The sequence below is a fragment of the Drosophila kikkawai genome, chromosome 3R (genome assembly GCF_030179895.1).
Source record: "Drosophila kikkawai strain 14028-0561.14 chromosome 3R, DkikHiC1v2, whole genome shotgun sequence".
Classification (NCBI taxonomy): Eukaryota; Metazoa; Arthropoda; class Insecta; order Diptera; family Drosophilidae; genus Drosophila; species Drosophila kikkawai.
In genome coordinates, this window is record NC_091731.1 from 2045235 (window position 1) to 2067024 (window position 21790).

Sequence of the window (21790 nt, forward strand, 5' to 3'; positions counted from 1 at the left end):
AATCCATATTAATCGTATTGAATCTGTACAAAAGAACTTTTTACTTTTCGCCCTCCGTGGCCTACCTTGGGATGCTGATGAGAGGCTACCGTCCTATTCAAGTAGACTCCTATTAATTTACCCTCCCTAGCTAACCGTAGAACGATGCTTGGTGTCGTATTCCTCCATAACCTAATAAACGGTGATGTTGAGAGCCCCTTTCTCTTAGGGCAGCTCAATTTCCACGTTCGTCGACTAACATCTAGAACCCTTATCCCTTTAGTAGTAAATCATTGTAGGCGGGAGTTTGAAGTACATGAACCCTTTAGGGTTTTATGTACGGATTATAACCGCCTCTCTGATATTATTATTCGTAGTGATAACCCTTCTATATTAAAAACCTTAATACTTGTAGAGTTAGCTCGTAGTGTAGCACCGTAGTCTAATTTTGCATGCGTTTTTATTTTATTTTACCTATTTATTTATTTTTGCATGACTTGTAGTAGTTATCTCGTAGTGTAGCAATAATTTTGCATGCGTCTTTATTAATATTTTTTTATTTTTTTTTGTTTACATATTTATTTATATAGTTATATACTTATAGAATACTGTCCTAATTTTGCATGCGTTTTTATTTTTTATTTACCAATATATTTATATAAGATTTATTTATTTTATATTATATTTAGTTCTCTAATGTTTCCTCGTTCATTTACATCTTTCCTTCTAACGCGTCTATCTAGTTCGCGATTCGTGCCGTACGTCACACGGCTGCGCCCCTCGGTCGGTTGAGCGGGAGGTGGAAGCGGGACCCCGCGCGAAAAACAAAAAAAAAAAAAAAAAATCACTTCAAAAAATTCTATGCGTAGAGCCTAGCTTAAATGTAGGGGGGGGGGAGGTGGGGCGAAGATGGGGCGAATTCGCAATGAGCGAGAGAGAGCTTTATTGTGCTCCCGCCTTCGCCCTTAGGTTAGGTTAGGTTAGACCGGACGGCCTTCGAGGGCCCACACATAGGCCAATAAGGCCCATAGCTATCCGGGGAAACTCCTGGATGGACCTAGAGACTATTTATGCGGGTTTCGACATCCTTGAATATCAAGGTGTTTTTCGCAAAGGCAAGGAGTTCGCCTGGCTTTCTCCTGGAGGCATCTTCTAGCGATGCCAGAACTGGAGAGCCTAGGTATCTCATTCTTGCCCTCGTTAGGGCCGGACATTTGCAAATGAGATGCTCCAAGGTTACGATTGCCTCGGATTCATCACATTTCCGGCATTTGGCGTTGTCGGTAATACCCAGCTTTTCTGTTCTTTCACTCGCCAGTCCAACGCCTTCCTTTGCAAGTTCGTCCGCGGTTTCGTTACCGTCTATGCCTTGGTGGCTGGGAACCCAGTAGATCCTCACTGGCTTAGTCGTGCTCAGGCTATCTAGTGACTCCCTGCTTGCCAGTACATTTTTGGAACTGACCGCTGATGATTGCATGGATCTTATCGCCGCTTGACTGTCTATGAGCAAATTGACCGCCTCATGTGGACGGTTTATGCTCTGCGCAAACTCTGCTGCTTTCCTGATGGCGAATACTTCCGCCTGGAATATACTGCAGTAGCTTGGTAGCTTATACGAAAGCCTCATTTCAGGGTCTGAACAGTATATGCCCGCTCCAACTCCTCCATCCATATTGGAGCCGTCGGTGTATATATTTAAGTATTGCGCATAGTCCTGGCCTGACTTCCAGTCATTTGGTCCCATGAATACTGTTGCTTTTACATCCTGGTACGTTCTGGGTATCATGTAGTTACTGCTCATGTCTCGATCAATTAAACTGTGCCTGAATCCTTGTAGCGACCAGTTTTCTGATGCAACCAGACGTTGTGCCGCCTTTCCTGCTGCCAGTTGCGCTTGGATATCTAGGGGATATATACCGATTATGGTTTCGAGTGCCTTGATGGGGGTTGACCTCAGCACCCCTTTCCGTAAGCTTATTATAAGTTATATAAGATATGTAGACCCAATGCATTAGAGCGGGTGAGAGGCCCCAAGTGCTGCTAAGCATCTTTTTGGATGCATATAGCGCTATGGTGGCTTTTTTCACCCTCTCTACTACATTGGCCTTCCACGTCAGCTTGCTGTCAAGTACAATGCCGAGGTATTTGACTTGTGTTTTCGGGGTCAGCATGGTTTTGTTAATTTTTGGGAGGATCCATTGCGGCACCTTGTATCTCTTGATCTTGAGGACCGTCTTGATCCGCATTGATATTGAGTCCTACCTTCTCCGTCCCTGAGCGTTGTTTCCATGATCGAGCTGAGGGTCGATGGACAGACTTCCGTGATAATTATGCTTATGTTATCCGCATAAGCTTTTATCTTTGGTACTTTCCTTTCGAATCCCTTGATAAGGTCGTCTGCGGCGTGCCTCTGTGCACTCCTCTCACCATGAAAGCGGTTCCACAATCTGATTGTACCCTCCGGCAACTTAGGACATTTTTTATCCACAAGTTGATAGCGGGGGACGAGTTGGTCGCTTCTAGGTGATCCATTTTTGCGTCCGTGCTAACGTTGTTGAATGCCCCGAATATGTCCACGAACACTCCAAGTGCATATTTCTGTGTTTAGGGCTCTCTCAATGGTGGCTACCAACGAATGTAGTGCCGTCTTCACTGATTTCCCCTTCGTGTAAGCGTACTGGTTGGTCGTCATCAGTCTCCCTACATCGTTTCTGATGAATAGGTCCTGCAGCTTTTCCAGCGTTTTAAGTAGAAATGAGGTGAGGCTTATCGGTCTGTAGTCCTTGGGGCTCACGTGGCTGCACTTTCCAGCTTTGGGCAGAAAACAATCCGAGAGGTCCTCCATTGGATAGGGATATAGCCCGTGCTTAAACAAGCTGTATATATTGCGTAGAGCCATGGGGTGATCACCTCCTTGGTCAACTGCAGCATGGCTGGGAATATTCCATCTAGTCCTGGTGCTTTTATCCTCGCAAAGGAGTCTATAGCCCAGTAGATTCTACCAGAGGATATTAGTTCTTTTGAGAGATGCTCTACTCCAGTTGCTAGGTCCTGGTGCTTATTTGCATCGGGTACCTCAGTCCATCCTGGGAAATGCGCTTGCAATAGTGCTGTTAGGGCCTCTTCGCTGATGTCATCTTTCGCCTGCTTGGCGATTTTGAAGAATTCTTTAAGTTTGTTGCGTCGGAGTGAAAGGTCCTTATTCCCTTATTCCACCAGGGTGGCCTGGTCCTCTTTCTCGTGTCCGATATAGGGCATGAAGCGTGGTACGCATCCAGCAGTTCTTTGGAGAGAGTATCTAGGGACTTTTCTATGTCTTCCGCGGATTCTACTATGCCCGCGATCTCTCCGCGAGCCGTTTCGCGATAGTCTCCTTGAACTTTCCCCAGTTAGTATTCCGGGGGTTCCTTAAGACTGATTGTTTTGGGAAGTGTTCGAATGCGTATTGGAACCGAATGTACTTATGATCTGAGAAGGATGGTCTCTCAAGGACTCTCCATTCTGATACCAAAGTACCTTGTCCCCTTACCAGAGTAAGATCTAGTACGTTTGAGGAGGTGGGACCTACAAAGGTGTGTTCCTCCCCCACGTTTGCTATACTCAGATTGGTTGAGAGTATAAAGGCTAAGAGGGACTCACCTCTGTCGTTTATGTCGGGGCGTCTGCACCCACGAGCAGTTGCTGGTCCTTCGGGCTGGCTTCTACCAAGCTCATGAGTTCTTCTGGTGGGGCCGTCCTGTCGTGTGCCATGTAGCAGGAAGCTACCAAAAGGCGCTTTTTCCCGCTCTCTAGCATCACCACGGTCAGGTCATCAGAGCTGTAATGGGACATAAGGTTAGCAACAAGACCCTTCCGTACAAGTACGGCGGTTCTATTCCTACATACCGTTGGTGGATGGAGCAAATTGTAATTTGCGGACTTCAGTCCGGCGATGGCATTGACTGAGGCGATCCATGGCTCCTGGACCAAAGCTATGTCGGCGGATCCTTGCTCCATGGCTATGAGGAGTTCCGCCGACGCGACCTTGCTCTTATGGTGGTTGAGCTGCAGCACCCTGAGTGTCATGGGTACTGGCCTCACCTCCATACGACGGGTTGACTACTACGGTCAGGTCACCCTCCTCTCCTTCGTCGGACTTATCCAGCGTCATTTCCCGGTCGACATCCACGATGGTTTCCAGACCTAGGTCCTTCTCCACCACATCTGCCTTCAGGGTGTGAGCAACCTTATCCCCGGTGTGGCGCTTTTTGAGGCGAAGGTATACGCTACCCATGCCCCACGCCATCTTTCCGTATCTGGGATAAAGGATGTCCTCTGCCTCCTTTTTTATCTGGAAGACAGCACTTTGCCCCCCCTCCTTGGGTGATGGGGCCGCAACGTGCACAACCTTCCAGACCGCGGTTGGGATATCCGGGTTCTGACGCTGCAGCAGCTTCAGCGCCCGGTCCGCTTGAATTGCGATGGGGAAGAGTACCTTCGCTTTTGGACTGGATGGGATTAGCTCCCGGTCCACCACCTCTAGCTTGGCTCACTCCAACAGCGCCTCCAACTGGCAGACCGCTTGCGTCAGCCACTTTCTCGTCGGGTCATCCATGCACTTTAGGATTTTGACCCCATTTAGCCACCCAGCGCCATCGAAGGTGGGCATGGGAGCTTCGGGATCATCCTCCATCCGTGCTTACAATGACTCAAAGAGCCGCGCATACACCATCTTCCACTGCGCCTAGGTCATTTTGCCGGCTTCATCGCGTCTGTCAATGAGGGCCACGATCAAGTGTCGTTTGGTCACCTCACTGACTTTTGCGGTTTTTTTGGGCTTTTTCGCTATTTGAGGAGAGCCTGCCTCCTTAGGCCCGCGTTGCCGCTTGCTCCCCGGTGCGTCCATAGAGGCGCTTTCGGTTGAGCGTTGCCTTTTGTTGGCAAGCGTCTCCTCCACCTTGTTGGCGAATCCGCGAGTCGAACTCATATGGGGGAGTTTGGCGAAGTGAAGCCTCCCCTCAGCGATTTACTCCTGAGCCCAGGTAAGCTTTGCCTTCTCCTCTGGGGATAGGGCGGCTTTTTTCTGGAGCCGATCCTGGATGCGAAGGGCAGCCTTGTACAGCGCCTTGGCCTTCATGCCCTCGCTTGACCGCTTTGGCCCGTCCCTGCGCTGGGAGCTGGTGCCTGGTTTCGGTGAGTGGAGAAGCTGCACGCTCTCAAGGTCCGAGTCTGTATCGACTATGGCACGTGAGCGGCTCAACTTCCCCTGCGTAGTTTTTACGGCAGTAGCGTTGCAACTGACATGACCTGCTCCCGTCACATCAGAGGTGTAACCGCTGGCGACACGCAGAGAGGATTGCTTCCCCCCGTGCCCGCCGGTGGTAGCGGTCACGCCTGACATCCCAGCCCTGGTTTCTTCCTTTAAACCCTTCAGAATGGTTTCTTTTTCAGGGGTACCACCCACTTGCGTTTTATGCCTTCCGCCAGACACCTCCACCCATGGCTAACGGCTCACTTCCTTAGGCTTTTTAGAGCAGAAGGAGTTGCACCGTGGCCTTAGCTAGACACTGTATTATCGCGGACGGGGCAAGCAGCAATGCATTACCGGGCTAATATAGTCCGGGCTAATATAGTGCCCATTGCCCAGCCGGCACCCTCGGGGAGGGTTCAGAGGGATGATTTTTCCAGGCCCTTCGCCCTTACACTCTACTACAAAATACAAATTTAGTCTCCACTGAGCCAATAGTATTAATTATTTGCAACGTAAATACCTTGCTGAATTTCCTGATTTGGAATTAATACACTGTCTTCTTTTGAATTAAGTTCAATTTTCCAAATAACTTGGGATCTTGCTGGCAGAAGTATTGAATTGTTGTCAGAACTGTGAGCTATTGGTACATTAATTGGAAATTTTAAATTATTGGGTCTAATTATAAGCCAATCTTCAGATGGCTTGAGGTCTAATTGACAGTTGTATTTTTTAATAAAATCGATTCCTAATATACCATCGCATGGAATAGGGAAATGTGAATTTACGATATGACAATCGTGTGGAATTATGTATTAAGTTTTCTGTTTCTCAATTGAAACTAAACCTTGGGATTTTGTTATTTCTTGACTTATGCCTTTTATGTCAATGATGTAGTCATCTTGGGTGTTTTGGAAGTTATCCGAAGTTTCTTTTAAAATGGAAATGTATGCACCTGTGTCTATTAAAAGATAAGTTCTTTTCCAGTAGCTACATTGAATAATGAAACGAATATATTTTGGCTGAGATTAATAGTGTGAACTCTGGCTTCGTCTAATGCTAAATATTTAAAGGGAGTTTTTGAGAGTTTTCGAAAGTATTTTGGGTAACTATGACATTGCCTTGGTTATTAACATTGTTGCCTCGGTTCGAGTTACCACGGCCTCTATAGTTTCCTCTATATTGGCCTCGTCCTCCATTGTTATTTTGGTAATTATTATTTTGGTAATTGCTGTTATAGGTCTTGCGATAACTACGAAAGTTACCTCTATAATTTCCACGATTTCCGCGATTTGAGCCGCGCTGTGGATAGTTCTTGAAGTAGATAACGGTGTTTGACTGTCCAGTTGCCTCAGTGCAGCTATTTACAAATTTCGAGACGGCATCATTCATAGTTTTAAAGGTGCCAGCTTGCATGATACCTTACCGATTGTCCAACTTTTAGTCATTGCTTTGACTGCATGCTGCGTTGAATAACTTCAGGCTAACTCTAGAGGTAAGCCTTCTGTTATATATGCACCTTCCAAGGCTTTTGACATCTGCTTAACCACTTGTGTATACTGGTTAGCAGTTTTATTGCGTTGCTGTAGGTTCATCAGTTTTGCTGACAATACTTCCACAATTTCGCCTTTGACGTTGCCTTTTAAACTAGATATCACTTCGGTAATCGTTGTTTCGTTTCGGATTAAATTTCTGGCGACACATTTTAGCTTTGTTTTTGTTATGGAAACAGCTTTTAGCTTTGTATATGTTATGGAAACAGCTAATTGTTCGTTCTTGCCTTTTATTGATTCTATTATTTGTAAGACATCAATGAAACTTATTAAATTTTCAGCTTTACCATGGAAGACTGATATAAGCTTGGATGGTGTATTAATAAAATCAATATTTGATTGTGCCATTGTAATATTGTTGCTTATTTTATTCCCTATTATGCTTGAAGTATCATCAGAATCTGTAGAATTATCCAGATCTGACATTAAAACAGCTGGAATAGTAAGATTATTAAAATCTACCTCTTCTATTTTGGGGGTTATCTCTAGAAGTTCTTCTGATTCTATTTGGTCACCGTCAGTTGGTTATGTCGATTCCGGTTCATCACCAGTTTCAACTGTAAGAGAAGTGCTAAGTGTCGGTACTGAAATATCTAAATTGAACTTTTGTTCAATTGGTATTAAATTAGATCGTCGGATCAAAAATTTTTGATACTTGGGGCCAATGATCTCGATAAAATCTTTTCCTCTGCCCATGTATTAGTATTCGTGCGTCAATAAAGCATTCTACTAATTTTTCTACACGTTTTTTAATAGTGTTTTTTTGTATTTGCCTGTTTTAAGTAAGTGACTTATATGATTTGTCAAAGTCGACTTTTATGTCATTTATCTATTATATAAAAATAAGTCGAGTTTTCTGCGGGGATCAATTAACTCCAGAACGCACGAACCGATTTCCACGGTTTTGCATTCGTTGGAAAGGTCTCGGAATTTGTGATTTTATGCAGTAAAGAAAATTCAGGAAAAATTGCAACAGAAAGCGGGAAAATCATTTTTGCATAAAGCGCCAACACTGACACATAGCATGCCATAATTCTGTACTCAGTTTATTTTATGATAAACCGAAATAGTGTTCCATTTTGAGAAAAATAAGTTATTCGTTTCATATCAGAGCACTTGGAAGCTAGCATTTGAATTTAGGGTGGTAAGTTGAACTGTGTAAATTATGTGGACTTGAGGTTAAATTAACCGCTCTGCATATAGTCCTTGATCAAGACTAGAATTTCCCGGATAGTTCACCAACGCTTTGATCCAAGTATTTCTGATGTAAGTCGACACTACCATCGAATCGCTGCAGAATTACAATCCAATCGGGACCAGCGGTTGGAATATTCTCAGCTATTGCCAGCCTGTCTTCGTCCCCGATGCTATATAATTTAATATTGGGCACTTTCGAATGGTTAACTAATACAAATTGTGCATCTGAGCCTTGGGAATTTGTAGCATTTAAGGCAAGCTTAGTGTCCTCTTCTCCTTCCTCATATATTTCAGCGGCTTTTTCAAGAATAATTGAAACAGAAAAGGTGGTTAGTTGAACTGTGTCAATTATGCGGATTTGAGCTTAAATTAACCACTGTGCCCAGATCATATACATAACTCCAGAATGCACCAACCGATTTTCACGGTTTTGCAAAAAAAAAAATGTTATTCATTTCCTAACATTTCAATTGGAAACCAGCTTTTGTCTTTAAGGTGGTAAGTTGGACTGTGTAAATTATGTGAAATTGAGGTTAAATTAACCACTTTGCCTATAGTTAAAAATGCCTAGAGCACGACGTTTGAACATCGGTCTCCGCACAAGGCATGCATGCCAGCAACAAGTGTGATAACAGAACTTAAGCGAGGAGAGACGAAATGTAGTAAGGGAAAATGCCCGATTGAGACAACGCGTGAGCACACGAAGATCTACTGGTGTGCAGCATCTAAGAGGATCCCAACCAACGTGGCAGGCTTCTAACAGCAGCCTTCCTCGACATAGCCATCAACCTCAGGACAAAATTCAAGAATCCTGAGATAGAGTGCCAGAAAAGATTCGTTATCCAAAGGTGTCGCGGGTGAGACCGTGCCCCCGGTGTTGCCCATATCCGTTTTGTCCACTGGAGGGTCCCAACAGTTGTCCTCTCAGAGCCCCAGTTCCCTACCAGGGTGTCAGGCCCGGACTACCGGTCGAAATTGGTAAGGCGGATAATCAGCTTACCTTGAAAAAACCCCTTATGGCAATACCACCAACGAGACAGTTTCATCTTTTCTCCATTGTCGGAACTTCCTATTTATTGAAACCATCTTTCCGCTATTCAGTTGGTCTCTAAAAGACTTTCGGATAGGGACCACTTAGTTAGTAGTTCTTGGTGATTTTAACATCCCAGGGGCTATTTGGTCCCTAGATAATTCCATTAACCACAATACATCACAAAAAATGTGGTTTACCAAAGAACACTTCAATTAAACGGATAATTTGCCGAAGGTGGCGTAACGGAGTTCGCCTGGCTTACTAGTTTCCTTATATAATTCATTCCATTCGATTATTTAACCTCTCTTAAACAATAAAATGGCTATCTGGCCCAAATAGAAATAAAAGAAATGGTGCGGCTCGTGTGACACATACGATCCGAAATCACTGCCAACAATGCAATGCCATTCGGGGCTATATTTTTTGTCAAACTCCGTCTTAATATATTTGGCAATATCCTTCTCAATGCTGTATTTATCGAGGGCCTGTGTCGTGCAGTCAATGGCGTTCTTCTGCATCTCCTCGCTCATGTCGGCACTCTTAATCACGGCTTCGCTGTCAGACATTTTTGCTGATTTGTGTCTGATATGGTAGAATGCAATCTGCTATCATATGTTTATCTAATCGCCTTTAGTGTAGCCATACTTTGGTTAAATTTTTTTTTGTATTTATTTCTTTTTATTTTGTATTTTTATTTATTTTCTTAAATTTTAAGTGTTGATAACAGAAAAAATTTGTTTTTAATTAATGTTGTTTGTACTCTATATTTTTTTTCGTTTGTTGCTTAAATTTTGTCCAGGTCATTTGCCTGGCTCATATATTTCTTTTTTATACCCTTGCAGGGTATTATAATTTCAGTCAGAAGTTTGCAACGCAGTGAAGGAGACGTTTCCGACCCTATAAACTATATATATTCTTGATCAGCATCAACAGCCGAGTCGATCTAGCCATGTCCGTCTGTCCGTCCGTCTGTCCGTTTCTACGTAAACTAGTCCCTCAGTTTTAAAGCTATCTGAATGAAACTTTGCATATAGTCTTCTATATACTCTCACTGCTATATATGTCGGAACGGGCCGGATCGGACGACGGACGACGATCGGATATAATATAGCTGCCATACAAATGTTCGATAAATTTTTAGAAAAAAGCATTCGTAATTGCAGACTTGATGTCATAGCCGGTTTCGATTTTATAAAAATCAAAAACTCGGCTTTAGCTAAAAAAAAAAATTATAACTTGGGTGTTTTTCAATATTTTTGCATCATTTTTGAGATATCCATTTTATATTATTCCAGAATTTTGGTAGCCCCACATATTGGCCAGCAGACCCCAGAAAGATACCCGACCTAATTGATTTCGCGGTGACAAAAAACATCCCACGAAATTTAATAAACGCCAAGGCCCTTCCAGACCTTTCTTCAGATCACTCGCCGCTGTTGATAACCCTCCTTCAAAGCCCTGAAACTACGGATCGCCCCTATAGGCTGACGTCGCACAGAACCAATTGGATGAAATACAAAAAGTATGTGAGTTCCCACATTGAGCTAGCCCCCCAGCTCAATACTGAAACCGACATCGACTCCTCCACCTCCGCACTGGAAGAGGTACTTGTGACTGCAGCCAGAATCTCAACACCACAACAGACGGATGTGCAAAAAATCAAACTCAAAACGAACCAGCAAATTGAACAGCTTATCCAAGAAAAGAGGCGTCTGCGACGGGCGTGGCAAACCAATAGATCGCCATGCACAAAGCAACGTCTAAATGAAGCCACACGCAAACTAAGCCGGGCCCTGAAGCAAGATGCCGAAAAAGCACAATTAAGATATATTGAAAAACTCTCGCCAACCAGCACAAAGCATCCCTTATGGAGAGCTCACCCAAATTTAAGCTCACCGGCTGAAACCATCACCCCGATAAGAATGTCATCTGGTTGCTGGGCCCGCAGCGACAAAGACAGAGCCGAAACTTTTGCCTCACATCTCCAGGGCGTTTTCCAGCCGAACCCTGCTGCAAATCCATTTGATCTACCGCAAATCCACACTGAAACGGAATCTACTCCAGCATCATTTCGTCCGAACGAGATAACGAAGGTCATCAGGGAACTGAAGCCGAAAAAGGCTCCCGGCGTTGACCTAATAACTCAAAAAATGATAATTGAACTTCCGAATTGTGCTATTGAGGTCATCTGTAAAATCTTCAATGGGATCATAAGTCTCGGCCATTACCCAACAAAATGGAAAAAATCTATAATTATAATGATACCGAAGCCCGGAAAAGACCACACGATTCCGTCATCTTACCGACCAATAAGTCTACTATCATGCTTGTCCAAATTATTTGAAAAATGCCTACTAAAGCGCATAATCCCTTATCTGGGAGCTCACAACATTATCCCAGCTCATCAATTTGGCTTCAGAGAAAAACATGGAACTATCGAGCAAGTTAACAGAATAACATCAGAAATTCGGACAGCCTTCGAGCATCGAGAATATTGCAGCGCGATATTTCTCGACGTTTCTCAAGCATTCGACCGAGTCTGGCTCAACGGCCTCATGCACAAAATAAAAACACTCTTGCCGGTATACACACACAAATTACTTGAGTCGTATCTCTACAACAGAGTCTTCGCAGTGAGGTGCAACGCAACAACATCCGGCACCTATTCAATCGAAGCTGGAGTCCCACAAGGAAGTGCACTTGGGCCTACCCTATTTGTTCTATACACAGCGGATATCCCCACAAGCGACCAGCTAACATTATCCACTTTCGCTGATGACACTGCGATCCTCAGCCGTTCCAGATGCCCAGTCCGTGCAACAGCCCAGCTCGCCAACCACCTCAAGGTAGTCGAGAAGTGGCTATCTGATTGGCGTATTAAAATAAATGAACAAAAGTGTAAGCACATAACGTTCACCCTCAACAGACAAACATGCCCCCCGCTCTACCTGAACAGCACACTGATCCCCGAAGTCAACGTGGTAACGTACCTGGGCGTCCACCTGGACAGACGCCTAACATGGCGAAGACATATTGAATGCAAGAAACTTCATCTAAAACTAAAAGCCAGCAGCCTCCACTGGCTCATAAACTCCCGATCGCCCCTGTGTCTGGACTACAAGGTCCTGCTCTACAACTCCACACTAAAGCCAATATGGACGTATGGCTCCCAGCTCTGGGGGAACGCGTGCAGTACCAATCTAGACATCATACAGCGCGCCCAATCAAAAATCCTGAGAACTATCACTGGGGCACCATGGTATATTCGCAACGAAAACATCCACAGTGATCTCGGCATTCCTGCAGTCAAGAACGAAATAGAAAAACAAAAAGCGTCCTACAAGGAAAAACTCTCCACCCATCCAAATCCTTTAGCAAGGGACTTGATAAAAGTTTCCAGAAGAAGCCGCCTACTACGTAACGACCATCCAACCCAGCCATAATTATTCAGGGCCATTTACTCTGTACCAGTCTCATGACTGCTAGTTAGGTAGTATTGTAAGATTTGATACACTTATTGTTAGTCTCATAAATGAGAAGATTCAATAAATAAAAGCAAAGCCTAAAAAAAAAAAAAAAAAAAAAGAATTTTGGTAAAAATTTTATGAAAATCGGACCACTATATCTTATAGCTGCCACTGGAACGATCGGAAATTAATCGAAAAAAAATTATAACTTCGTTGTTTTTCAACGTATTTTAATTTACTTTGAGACATAAGTTTCTGGTATTATTTCAGAATTTTGGTATAAATTTTATGAAAATCGGACGACTATATCTTATAGCTGCCATAGGAAAAATCCGTGGATGTAGAGAAAATGTAAATAAAGGTAAAATGTTATGAAACTCTGTTTAGTGTCTGTTTTCGGCATTATAATTTATAATATAAATATGAAAACCCATCTGCAAGGGTATACAAACTTCGGCGTGCCGAAGTTAGCTTTCTTTCTTGTTAGACATTTATCATGCAACTTATATCATTTGTAACAACAATTTGCGCACATTATTGGTTGACTCTACTTTATTAATAACGTTAGCAGTACCTGTTTTCAACCTTTAGGGTTAATCCTTTTGACTCTACTTCATGTAGATATCAGCAAAGAGTATAGAACTATATAGAGAGCGCATCTCGCATACTTTGCCTGCTTTACTCTAGTCGGCGAGGGGAAACGGGGAATGATTTGCTTGTTCTATTTTTAGATTTCGTTTATTACACACACAATGCATAAGTGTAAATGGGTTTTAAACGCTGCAACACATTTGAGACGAAATTTCTTATTTGGCTTTGCTAGGGCGAGAATCAAAAGGCTTTTAAATTCATATTGGTGTGTAAGCATCATACACTTAATTGGACCTATGGTCGTGCTGGTTAAAGCGTTGGTGAACAATGGTAATGAGTGGATCGATCCCTGGCAATGACGGTGTTTGTAGTAATGTGTATTTTTGTTATTAATAATTCATATTTTTTATATTCTTTTATTTATTACATTATTTCAAACAGTTTTTAATTTTAAGAACTTTTATTAAACAAATATGTTTCTTCGCTATGGGCTTATAAAATCAAAACATTTAAAATATATATAATTATATTTTATTATCAGTTTATTCGACTGTATTTAATTTAAAACATTATTATTATTATTATTATTATAAAGAAATTATCCGCAATTACAAAGTGTGGATAATTTTGTTTTTTTTGTTAAGCAATAGCTACAATGGCCTTCTGCTTAAGTTATACATTTGCTATAATTAACAATATTAGTTGAGTGATTAAATGAATAAGGTATTTACACTAATAATTTTTATATACTAAGGGTATGATTGTGTATGTATGCTAGTATGTACATAATATGTTGATAAAATTAAATATATGTGTATTGTGTTTTGATAATGTTAGGATTATATATTGTTGTAGATGTTGATTGATTTAAGGAATTTAATGGTCGTTACAGCATTTATTGGGTTTAGAATTTGTTCTATGTTATTTTGGAGGAATTTTTTTCTAGGTTCATCGTGAATAGGACATTCTAGGAATATGTGGATTAGGGTTAAGGTTTGGTTACAATGTTGGCATGTAGGCGGTGAAGTTTTGTCAAAGAGGCAGCTGTGTGTCAATTTAGTGTGTCCGAGGCGAAGTCTCATAAATTTGATAGTGTCTAATCGAGAGAATGTTTTGCTTAGAAGTTCAATATTGTTTAGTTTTTTTGGGTTAATGAGTTTGTAGTGCTGGGATGTGTGGTTCCAGATTTGGTCGTATTGGGATCTCATATGTTCACTGATATATTTCAGAGTGTCAGGTGTGTTATGATTTTTTTCGGATATTAATGGCAATTTCGTTGCTTCCTTAGCCGCTTTGTCTGCAAATTCATTTCCGTTAATACCGCAATGTCCTGGTACCCATATCAAAGAAAATTTGTTTTTATATTTAGAGATTATTTTTTTAATTTCAAGAGTGTAGTAGTTGTAGTTATTGGGATTCTCTAGTGCTGTAAGGACAGACAGAGAGTCGGTGCATATAGCGAATTTTCCCTTTTGTTTTTCTGCGTATCTACATGCGCAGAGGATAGCTGCTATCTCGGCAGTAAAAATCCACGAGTAAGGTGGGAGCATTTGCTGGGTTATTATGGAATGTGTGGAGGTTACACTATAGGTTACCCCGTGGTCGGATTTAGAGCCGTCTGTGTACAGAAAGGTGTGGTATTTGAGGCTATGTTTTATTTCTTGAAATTTTTGGTAGTAAACAATTGGTGGTGTGTCAGATTTGACTGAGGTTTGTAATGATTTATTTATTTTGGGGTAGTAGTTATAGGGCCATGTGGGTTTTGTTTGTTTATTAGTTTTAATGGGGGTTGGATCTAGGTGAATCGTTTTGCAGTTATTTATGGTTTCTTGTAGAGAAGATAATAGTTTGGGGGTACGTTTTGCTTTCAAGATTTTTTTTATTATATGTTCTAACGGAGTTTTTTTTGCTGAAGATATAAGTTTAAAGTTTTTTAGTAAGGCGTGTTTAGTTCTGTGTTCTATTGGCTTAATGTTGGATTCATAGAGTAGGTTGTTGATTGGTGTTGAGCGAAAGGCTCCGAAGGCTATTCTAACAGCTGAGTGGTATATGGTTTTTATTTTGTTCAGTTTTGATTTTGGTGCTCTTCCATATAGAAACAGACCGTAGTCAATTTTTGACATTATGATTGTGTTGATAACATAAATAATAGTATTAATATTACAATTAAAACTGTTGCTAGAGAGACATTTAATAACATTTAGCCTTTTGGCTATTTGGATTACTAGTTGTTCTATGTGCTTGTCCCATTTATAATTATTAGTTAAGGTAATACCAAGTATTTTTAAGGATTTTACGGTCTTTATGTCAAGGTTGTTAATAATTTCAAAATTGCACCTTTTTTTACGACAAATGTGTAAATGTTTTGTTTTCGGTATAGAGAGAGTTGCTCCGGAGTAATTGCACCATTCTTGTATGTCAGTGAGCAGAGGGTTTATATCTAAAGTGTTTTCTGTTTTTTTTAGTTTTTTTAATATTGTATAGTCGTCGGCGTATGCGGTGAATTCGAAAGATTTGTGAAGGCCTATTATTTTATTTAGTTTGTTGTAAGCGATTGCAAATAGGATAACGGAGAGTGGAGATCCTTGTGGGATTCCATTTTCCAGTGGTAGAGGTTGTGACTGAATATTTTGGATCTGAACGGAAATTTTTCTATTTGTTAAAAAGTTTGTTATGTAGTTCATCATTTTCTGTCCTAATTTCCAGGTTGTAAGTTCATCTATTATGGTGTGAATTCCAATTCTGTCAAATGCTTTTAAGAAATCGAGCGAGATTAAGGATAGGTGGTTTTTTCTCGATAGGGTTGCGGTAGTCAGGTAGTCTAGCGAGGCTAGGGTATCTGATACCGACTTTCCCTTCCTAAAGCCCATTTGACGACTATCGAGTAGCTGGCTGTTGTTGACTAGCCACCATAGTCTTTTGGAAATTATTTTGTCCATAACTTTGGATAAGCAGCTATTCAGGGATATGGGTCGATAAGATGATATTGCTGTTTTGTCTGAGGCGGGTTTTAATATGGGTATTATGATGCTTACTTTGAACTGTTGTGGAATGTATGTGTTAAAGATGTTGTTATAGAACTTTAGTAGTCTATGCATGGCTATATCTGGTAAATTCTTTATCATTTGATAGCTTATACGGTCTCTACCAGGAGTTTTACCTTTAAGCTGATTAATGGCGGCTCTTAGTTCAATGATAGTTATTTCAGATTCCAATGGTAGGGTAAGGGGGGTTGTGTCGTGAGTAATATTAAAGTTTATGTTTTCTTTGTGTGACCTAAATTCGGTATGAAAATTATTATTAAGTGAAGCGTTTGACCACTGTTCGCATAATGCTTTAGAGATATCTTTTGGTTTTGTATAGGTTTGAGATGGGTTGCAGGGGTTGGCAAGACAGTGAATTTGTAAGTGGGTTTTGAGGCCACAGAATCGATTGATTTTTTTCCATAATATTGGTATTGGGGTTTGTGAATTTATGTCGGAGGTAAATTCAAATAAAGCTTTTCGTTTTTTTATTTTTATTTCTCGTTTTAGTTTGGCATTCGCTCTTTTATATGTAATAATATTTGCTGTGTTTATATTTTGGCACATGGTTTGCCAGGCTTTTCTTTTGTTGTTTTTTAATGTTTTAAGCTCATTGTCCCACCAAGGGACCTGCTTGGATGTTTTTAGGTGGTATTGCGGAATAGAAAGGTGCGCGCTGTGCCGTATTATAGAGCAGAGGTTGGCTGCTTCTTTGTTTATTTGTAAGCTGGGTGGTCTGTTGTCGGAAAATTGTTTGACTACTGATTGGTATAGAGGCCAATCAGCTTTTTCTATGTTAAATTTTGGCTTGGTTATGGAAGAGTCAATTGTTTCGTTTTCAAAAAGTACAATCGAGATCGGGAAGTGGTCGCTTCCTGAGAGGTGACTGTCAATTGACCATTTGGAGTGAAGTTTTATTTCCGGAGTAGCGATCGAGAGGTCGATGTGGGTGAATGTGTGGTGTGTAGTGAAGTGGGTGGGTGAGCCGTCATTAAGTGTGTTTAATACAGACTGGTTTATGAATTTAAATAGTATGTTGCCTCGTGGGTTATTGTTTTGCGAGCCCCAGCTTTTGTGCCAGCTGTTAAAGTCGCCTGTTATTAAGAGTGGAGTGTCGATAAAGTTGTAAGTGTCATGCAAATCTTGTAAAGTAAATTTTTTGTTTGGTGGTATGTAGCTAGAAATTATGGTGAATTTAATCTTAGAGTTTACAGTTACGGCTATTGAATCAAAACTAATGTTGCTAATTTGAGTTTGTTGTTGTTCTAAAGAGTTGTGAAGTAAAAGTGCTACTCCGCCGTAGGGGTTGTTAGAGTTATTTGTGTGATATAGAGTGAAGTTAATTGGGATCGGGATATTGTTGGTAGATTGGAGGTGAGTATCTTGAATAGATATGATTTTGGGGTATTTGTTCTTTATAAGTATTTGTAGGTAATTGTAATTATTTAGGTAACCATTAATATTAAGTTGTAGTATATTTAGCATAAGGAGAGTTTACTTAAAGTTAGATTTATTATTTAATATTATTATAGGTCGAGTTCCTCGTCGGTACTCATTAGTTCTGCTATTTTTTTATTATTTTTTTTTTCGGTTTTCGTCTTTTGGGTGTTTTTTTCTTTTGATTTCAGGGGAATACCTAGTTTATTGGACTTAGCTGTGTATATCTTTAGTTTTAGTTCGTCAGAGATTTCGGAGCGAGTGGAGTATAAAGATGTTGATGCAGTAGTGTCCATAGCTTCTTCTGGGGAGCTGTCGTAGTTAATGATTTGTCTGGTAGTGTTGATCGGTGTTGATGAGCTAGTAGTTGAAGCTTTAGTAGTATGTGTTGTTGTTTCTTTTGTAGATGGTTTTTGTGATGGCAGTGCGGCTTTCAGAGAGAAGGGGATCGGTGGGTGGATGTGGCGAGTGTTGTAGATGTAGCGGGCTGTTTTGTGATCGACTTTTTGGAGTGTTTTTATGGCAGTAAGCTCCTTTTGCTTGATGAAGGCAGGGCAGGATTTGTCCATTGCGTTATGGTGTTTAATTTCATCATCTTCGTATTTGCAATTGATGCATGTTTTTATTTTGGTGCATATATTGTTTTCGTCCGTGTGTTTTTTTTTCGGAGCAGTTGGCGCAAATTTGTTCGCTTTTACAAAAGGTCGTGGGGTGTCCAAATCTTAAACAGTTGTAGCATCTCATTGGTGGTGGAATGTATGGGCGTACTTGGACGACTTCATAACCTATCCATATCTTTTCCGGTAAGTTAATTGTGGAGAATGTCAGAATAATTAAGCCAGTTTCTGTTGTTTCGTTGTTGTTTTTTTTTAGAATTTTACGGACTTCTATCACATTTTGTGGCTTCATTTCTTCTAATATTTCTTTTTCGTCAATGTTCCGCAGGTCGTTGGAGTAGATGACACCTTTAGAGGTATTAAGTGTTTTATGTTCTTCAACATTAACTGGGAAGTCATGGAAAATTTTTAATTTAAGTAATTTCTGGGCTTGTAGAATGTTTTTTGTTTTGATAAGGAGGGTTCCTGCTCTTGTCCTTTTGCACGTTTCGACTGTTCCATTACAGGTGAAGTCTACCACTTTTTTTATTATAAATGGGTTAATGTTCTCGAATGTTTTTTTGTCAGTTCTACTAATTATTATGTATTTTGCTTCATTTGTTATCGTGTTGTTCGTTGTCAGAGGTCGGTCGGGTGGTCGAGACATCGTGGTATGGTTGGGCTCGGGCCCTATAGAGTATTGGTTCGGTTCACTTAGTCTTTGTGTTTGTTGTTTTTTACCGCTTTGCGCGAATAAGTCACGAATTGATTGATCTAAATATAGATTTGTTTGCTGATAAGCTGTCGCTTGGGGATTTGATCAGTCGCACGTCTTTACTCTTTGAAGCTCGGAGTGAAACTGAATTTAAAACATTAATCTAACACAATAATTCAAAAACAAAAAACGAAAACAAATTCATACAACATGTAATATTTTAAAAACTTCTACTGTCGCGGAACGAATTAGGGTTATCGATAGTTAGCCAGGTTTCAGTAGGGCCGTAAAGGAGTCAGTATTTATTGTGTCAGGATTTCGGAATGAATGTAATCAGGCACACTAATTTAGGCAAATGCAAGCTTAGAATTGGCGGATGAATTTACACCGATTTGCGCCATCACAGAGAGAGGGAAGAGAAACTGCGGTATGTAAGCTAAGGAAAACTGTATTGCAGGTTAAGTTAACTTATGTATTTTAGAATAAAACACACACCATACTTGAACACGTTCACAACTAACGTTGTCCTTTGTTATCGCTATTTGAGAGGCGGTTAACGGAGTGTTAAGAAGGCATATCCCCGTGATCGGGTAAGCGGCGTCATTTTCTTTTATTCGCACTCTGCGAGATGTCTACGCAGCATTCGCCCCGGCGGAGCCCCAGGCTGGAAGCCTCGGGTGCTCCCGCAACTGCGACACCAACGACCACAGCAACTGGCAAAGCGACCAGCTCTGCGAGTGCAGCTGGTGATCGACAGCGGCCACAGACTCCGAAGGAAAGTGGGAAAGCTGCCAGTGAAGCGGCAAGTAATCTGCAGCCCGCAGCAAAGGGGCAGATTACGGACTCCACAACTGTACAAGTGGCGGCCCTAATGGAAAGGATCGCACACCTAGAGTCGGAGCTGGTGAAGGCAAGGGCAAATGGAGGGCAAGCAGAGGCCGCCAGGGATCCCGTTAGAATCGGGACACGCGGCGTTGGAGTGAGCGGTTTTTGAGTGGAAAGGCTGCCAGTGAAGCGGCAAGTAATCTGCGGCCCACAGCAACGGGACAGATCACAAACTCCACGAGTGGAAATGCTGCCAGTGAAGCGGCATATTTGAGCGAAAAAGCTGCCAGTGAAGCGGCATGTTCGAGTGGAATGCTGACACGTATGAGAGCAGCACCACGGCAGGGCTCGAGTGAGAGCCTGCCCAGGCAGATGAGTGACAATCTGCAACCGGAGCTTAGAGTGACGCCATCTTTGGATGAGCAGTTGCCGGCACAATTGAGTGCAAATTTGCCGCCACAATTGAGTGGAAACTTGGCGCCGACGCTCGGCGGCCATTTGGCAAACGGGCAACCTGTCACACGGACCTGTACAACAACAACAGTGAGCTATTCTCCGCCATTTTGTGTTACCGCCACGGGAGCCAACACACAATTTGGAGGTATCTATGCCATCGCCCCTATCATATGGAGCGGCGACAACGAGCATACCTGGGTGGACGCCACGAAGATTGCCTGATCTTCCCGAGTTTGAAAGTTAGCCAATGGCCAATATTCCTGTGTGCGTTCACGGAGACAACGGCAGCTTACCAGAGTACAGAATTGAAGAATAATCAGGGGCTACGATTCCGGTATGGGCGACCAGAGCTACTGATCCGTAGCCAATTGGAGAGCGTGCGTGATGTGCAGCCAATCCTGGAGGCTAATACCGCAAGGATCGTACCTTTCGCCACAAGGGTGAGCAACCTGGCAGCGTTCCTGCAGTCCACCACGACGGGCAACCAGCACCTGGGTAACCCAACCCTGATGGAGGAGCTGGTCGCCAAGTTGCCTGTGAACAAAAGGCTGGACTGGGCGAAGCACGCGGCTACGATACAGCCATACCCGACAGTGGTGCACCTGAGCGAGTGGCTTCATGAATTCGCTAAATTGGTGTGCACTGTCACGGACGTCGGAATCAAGGAGCACCCGAAGCGACGGGTGTTGCACGCGAATAGCGTCCCCGAGGAGGAGCGGTATGCAGACCGCCCCAAACGTTGCCCCATTTGTAAGGGACAACACGAGATCAATGATTGCAAGGAATTCAACCACGCTTCTTCGATGATGCGGACCGAGTCCGCGAGGAAGTTGAGGTTATTCTTTTCGTGTCTGGAGTATGGACACATGGCCCGGTTCTGCAAGAAGGGCCGCGAATGCAACGTCTATGGATGCCGGATGAGGCATCACTACCTACTCCATGAACCAGCTGGACATCCCAGACGGCCGCCAGTCGCAGATGGAGGCCGCAGGAGGGATCAGCAGAGCAGTCAGGACCGGCAGCTGTACAGAGACAGCAGCCGACGGATACGAATGCCACAGTCAGTGGATTCCAACGAGAATACCCGGCCCACGCCAGCCGCAGTTTTAGACGCCGGACGTGAGGAGGGTGAGAGGCGTTCGGCATGCGATCGCCAGGAATTATCGCACCGAAACCTGAGTTGTGTCGATTCGGATGGAGGTCACCTTCTGTTCCGTATTTTGCCCGTGACGTTGTACGGGGAGAATACGCAGGTAAACACCTACGCACTGCTGGACGAAGGGTCGGCTGTCACGCTCATCGACGACGAACTCATCCGCAGCCTGAACCTAAAAGGTGAGAGTCGACAACTGAATGTGCAGTGGTTTGGCGGAAAGTCCGCCAAAGAGCATACAAGGATGGTTAGCCTGCAGATCAGTGCAGCGGTGCAGGAAACCCAAGCGCCATGGGCTAAAGAACGCTTACGGAGTAGCCAATTTGAACCTTCCGATGCAGATCTTGCGTCGGGGAGATGTGAAGCCAGTGAAGGCGAATGCGCGCCTGCCTGTAAGGCCGTACAGCAATGCGGTGCCAAGGATCCTAATTGGATTGGATCATGCGCATCTTGGAATACCCCTCAGAACCAGAAGCTACGGATCTGGAGGGCCATACGCAGCAGCCACCGCACTTGGCTGGGTGGTATATGGACCGGT

At 42.7% G+C, this 21790-nt stretch overlaps 1 protein-coding gene and 1 long non-coding RNA gene across 3 annotated transcripts in view; both read right to left on the reverse strand.

Moving 5' to 3' along the window:
• The window catches only part of LOC138928930 (uncharacterized), a 1213248-nt gene that overhangs the window by 276203 nt on the left and 915255 nt on the right, over window positions 1–21790 (reverse strand). The window lies entirely within an intron of this gene.
• On the reverse strand, window positions 9286–9741 carry LOC108075615 (dynein light chain 1, cytoplasmic-like). Its single transcript, XM_017168151.3, has one exon. It carries the CDS (start codon window positions 9553–9555, stop codon window positions 9286–9288), a length of 270 nt encoding a protein of 89 aa, XP_017023640.2. The 5' UTR covers window positions 9556–9741.